At 38.1% G+C, this 4864-nt stretch overlaps 1 protein-coding gene across 1 annotated transcript; it reads right to left on the bottom strand.

The window, feature by feature from the left end:
* Positions 1-2004: 2004 nt before the first annotated feature.
* LOC308705642 (candoxin-like) lies at positions 2005-3556 on the bottom strand. The gene is made up of 4 exons (XM_081390737.1): positions 3506-3556; positions 3309-3431; positions 3040-3150; positions 2005-2131 (listed from the first exon to the last, which is right to left on the bottom strand). Exons 1-4 carry the CDS (start codon positions 3552-3554, stop codon positions 2064-2066), a joined length of 351 nt encoding a protein of 116 aa, XP_081246863.1. The 5' UTR covers positions 3555-3556; the 3' UTR covers positions 2005-2063.
* Positions 3557-4864: the final 1308 nt, after the last annotated feature.

Below are 4864 nucleotides of genomic sequence, written 5' to 3'. Positions count from 1 at the left end.
GGATCCAGGCTGTATCCTGATCTGATGAAGGACCTGCGCCTGGACGCGATGACAATGCAGTCCTGAAGTGTCAACTAGTCTCTCCCCTGTGAATACCTCCTTCCCTTCCCTTTACCTCTGTACAGATAAAACTTTGTCGTTTTACAGAGTAAAAATCTGTACAGAGTCATAACGTGGCTACACGGACCCAATAAATAATTCTGTATAATAAATTTCTAAGGCCAGACAAGTAGTTTGTTGAGAGTTGATTTGTAAAGAAGGACTACACGCCTGCGCACATATATATTCAAACGCGCATACCTATGAACTAAACACGTGATGCGCATGTGCGCGACATCGGTGTTTGCGCAGAGGTTTGCACAGAGGTTGTGTAGGTTTGCGCAGAGATAACTGATAAGAGAACGGTGTTGTGTTATTGTCATGTCCCCTAAGTTAATAACTAATGATCTTCGCAACGGAAGTGAATCAATCAATCAAAACTAACTTAAGCTGGACAATAACTTTATCCTAGAGCCGCTGTAAAGCCAAAACAGTCTCTGTTACTGTAATTTCCTATTATCACTGTAAAGCTGCTTTAAAACAATTTATATTGTTAAAAGCGCTATATAAATGAAGGTGACTTGACTTATGTATGGAATGCCGGACTTGAGTATTTATACTTTTATTTCCTTGGCTTAAGGACGACTATGGAGTCGTTAGGCCCAAACTCAAGGCAGGAAGAGCTTACTTATAGCACTTGCAAATCGCCCGCTCTCTTACAGGTCCGCAGACATCGAATGGGCTCGAATGGGGCACCCTTCATGGCTTCCAGGACCGTCGCTTTGGCTTTCCATCCTGTAGCGGTGGGCGGGCAGAGGTGTGCGGCCACCGCTTCCTCGAGTGGAGGAATCGCCTCGTAACCTTTCTCCGCAGCGCCATCTACAGTTGAGAGCGTCGAGGAGAAGGAAGGCATTAGGCAAGCTGAGTGTGGTGCTTTCCGTGACTTCGTCAGCTCGTTGTGCACTTCTGGGAAGAAGGGGGCGGGTCTCTGAAAACCAGGAAAGCCAGCGTCCTCAGAACTGCAAGGCAGGTGGCTTGTTCTGCTGAAGGCTTTTCGACGGCGGCGAAGAAGACTTCTTATCCAGAGATCAGCGAAGTGGTGAGTTCGCTGAAGGAGATCAAATCTGAATTCCATGGCTGAATGAGTGCTTATATAGCTATAAGTCGATTGCTTCGCGCATCTGAGCCGCCTCGCCATAGGTCTGTGCAGTTGCCGCTTTTTAAAAAAAAATGCATTTTAAAGATTTGCTTCAATAATCTCGAGAAAAGGAGTGTTCCCATAGCGTAAGCTAGCCTTACGCAATACGAGAGACCTCTCAAAAGGGAACTTGACTTGTTTGCATATTCAGTATATATTTACAAAATAAACAAATGCAAGGGTGAAAATTTATTTTTTTCTCAAAACATTGAGTTTTGATTTCTAAGTGATAAAATAAAGTATAGCATATTAATATTATATAGGCTACCGGTAAACAAAACCTAAATTCAGTCTGTTCATCATATGAAGCGATCAAGTCTCTTCAGAAAATTTTGACTTAACCACTAAATTCATATGGATTAGTTTTATGATCTCTTTATGAACTTTTTGAAGTGTCAAAGTGGTAGTTGCGTCAATGGAGAGACAGAAAGCTCTCAGATTTCATCAAAAATATCTTCATTTGTGTTCTGAAGATATACGAATGTCTTATGGGTTTGGAATGACATGAGGGTGAGAAATTAATGACAGAATTTTGATTTGTTTCCAAATAAAAAACCCATTTCTCTTTTTCTGTGTATGAAAGTAATGTTGTGCTTTAATTATTTTATGAATAATTATTTGACTATAAAGACAATCTGCTTAATTATGATGCAATATATTTGTTTCATATTTGTTTACTAAAATGCATATTTTGAGTTCCTCAAATCATGATACAACAATCAGTGGAGGAACAAACAAGCTTTATTCAGTTAAGTACAGCAATGCATCAGAATGTGAATCATATTCGCTGGTGTTTGCTGTAGAATCTGAAGAGCAGAATCTGGATTCACTGAAACAGGAAGTAGAAGAGCAGAGGAGAGAAGAGCAGGAAGAAGCTTCCCTTATACATTCCATCTAAAAAAACATGATAAAAATATTGCTATTAATTAGTACTACTACTAATATTTAATAAAAATTGCATGTTCATTGTTGATTAATTTATTCACAAGCATTTGACTAAATCAAAAACTTCTATTCACACTGTTCTGCTTTCCACTATTCTTGACTACTCTTTAAAGGGGTATAATGCCCTTTTCACAAGATGTAAAATAAGTCTCTGATGTCCCCAGAGTGTGTATGTGAAGTTTTATCTCAAAATACCCCACAGATATTTTTATAACATGTTAAAATTGTCACTTTTTGAGGGTGAGCAAAAACGCATTGTTTTGTGTGTGTCCCTTTAAATGCAAATGAGCTGTTGCTCCTGGCACAGAAGGCAGCTTCCATTACCTCACACAGACAAACAAAAACTGTTCTGCCTTTTATGTTTAAACTGGAGTAGGACAATTATGGAGAGACTCAAGAAGAAGTAACAACATGTAGAGCAACAGGACATTTCTGAATGGTTAGTTGATGAATTTATGTAGCTGATGTGGAGTTAACTATATTCTAGTCATTGATATTATAGCATATATAGCATATTCTGTCATGATAATCTTTAAATTGCATTCCCAGGGGCGGGATGTATGTAAATTTTAGAGTTAGTGATTGTTGTCCCTACCAGTTGTTGTCCTTAAAAAAGCCATAAAGAAAATATCTCCCTTTGCTTTGAACTTTGAGCGCTGTAACTTTGCAGATGTTGTTTATGCTCAAACAGCAACATTACACACTAACTAAAGTTACAAAAGTGAAATCATAATCAACCACCCCTTTAAATTTGATATAGTGCTCCTTATGAACAATCACTTGTGTTTAAATTATTATAATAGTCGTTGTGGAAAAATACATGTAAATGTAGCACACAGTCAAATAAAGCACATTACCTGCTGCATTGCAAAGATCAGTGTCACAGCACTGGAGAGTCACATCATTTATGGTCCCTGGTTTACATTGAGGTAGACACCCTTTAGCTGTGAAAGACACCTTAGTGGGACCTGCAAAAAAAGACAAAATTCCTATATAATAGGCTAAAGAAACAATTCCAGAAATCATGTTCCTCTTGCAATAGACAAGTAATGCCAATTATGTGATGAGATTAACCTATTATACTTCTACTTCATATTATCACTTTCAGTAAATTTCCACTTCATACCTTTCGATTTTTCCCATGTACTGATTCCACATTTAGAGAATCCAGCTGGACATGTCTCCACTTCCTTGTTGCCACAGAAACCCTTTAAATCAGAGTCGCACGAGTAACACCTGAAAGAATAACCTTAAAAACAGAAAGAGACATTCAGTGACCTCAGTGTACCAAATAATACATTCAATACTTGCTGTTTCTTGTACCTCCAGTGAGAAAAACGAAAAGAAGAACAGCAGACACTCGCAGATCCATCATGTATCAGGAACAGAATGAAATAACAATGTTTCCGTTCCTCTTATGTCTGTTTAGAAAGGGGTGTGTTTAACAAGGAAACTGTGTGAAGTCGTACACAACTTGACAGACTCAAACACCCACTGTTAATGTTTTCTTCTCCAGAATAACTATGATCAGTTTTAATTAATGGATGATAGTAAATTAAAGCTTTAGCGTAAGTTCTGCCAGGAAGACTCAATCTAACCAATCATGTGCTAACACTCGCAGTATAAAAGATTACACTTACATTTGTCTGAGTTCGCAGATGCTGACGCTGCCAATTACCTCCATCCTCCCCAACCACCACCAAGATGGTCCCTTCCTTTACCTCCAGGGGGTCGGCTGCGCCCCTGCCTTCGTCTTCAGGCAGGATATGCTGCTTCTGCTACCCTCACATTGCGCACTAAGGACGGGCCTATGCCAAAGAACTTTATAAATTTATGCTTGCTGGGCTGTTGATAAATATACGCTTGTTATATCAATTTTCTCCCGAGTCTTTCTCGTACAATGTAAGTTAATTGTTTTAAATGAAAATTAGAAAAGTTCCTCAAGACAAAAGTTTCAATGCTGTTCGTAGCTGGTTGTTATAAAGTCATTGTGAGGCTCTTCTGGCTGGTTAATAGACATTTCTGATTTCTGGCTGATAGTTGTGGACACTTAATAATGTACATAATTTACATGTGTGGCTATTTCTGTAGTTAATGTTACAGCGTTCCAGAGAACTTTTCTCTTCCACAACAATTTATGAGTTAATAATATAGTAATGTAGTAATGTATATAGTAATATTTTAAAAAAATCTATCTATTGTTGATCATAACATCAACTGGATCAGGATCACCGATCAGTGTGTGTGTGTGTGTGTGTGTGTGTGTGTGTGTGTGTGTGTGTGTGTAAGTAGGACAAACATGATGCTTCTTGTATGCCTCTTCTGCATATGTTAATGTGAACAGTTTTGATTTATGGCCATATTGTTACAAAACAGATTAAAAAGAAGCATATATATTTGTGCATTTAATGCATGCATTTATAGGAGCTCTTCATATATTTGTAGCTTGAATTGTGGGTTAAGATGCACTTTCTGAGAAGTACAGAATGGCATGAGTGGTCTTCTGAAATGAAAATGTCACCTATTTGTTTTTTTTTTCTTTTTCTTTTTGTCCTGGGTTCTGTTTCTGAGTAATGCTCATTGTGCTTATAAGCGCTATAAGTAATGCTCATTGTGGGCTGGGGTTTATACATGAAGGTGAACACTGCACCAACCACATACAAATCAACACAGTGACAAATA

Source organism: Scardinius erythrophthalmus (genome assembly GCF_964197995.2).
Source record: "Scardinius erythrophthalmus genome assembly, chromosome: 17".
Classification (NCBI taxonomy): Eukaryota; Metazoa; Chordata; class Actinopteri; order Cypriniformes; family Leuciscidae; genus Scardinius; species Scardinius erythrophthalmus.
Note: the sequence above shows the minus strand (reverse complement) of the source record. Positions and strands in the feature narration are given on the sequence as shown.

What these genes read in the sequence shown, in the direction of transcription:
- LOC308705642 (XM_081390737.1), bottom strand. Translation starts at nt 3,554, where the DNA reads ATGGATCTGCGAGTGTCTGCTGTTCTTCTTTTCGTTTTTCTCACTGGA. An exon ending in TTTCGTTTTTCTCACTGGAG is followed by an intron (nt 3,432 to 3,505) that starts GTACAAGAAACA and finishes TCTGTTTTTAAG; the next exon opens with GTTATTCTTTCAGGTGTTAC. An exon ending in TACATGGGAAAAATCGAAAG is followed by an intron (nt 3,151 to 3,308) that starts GTATGAAGTGGA and finishes CTTTTTTTGCAG; the next exon opens with GTCCCACTAAGGTGTCTTTC.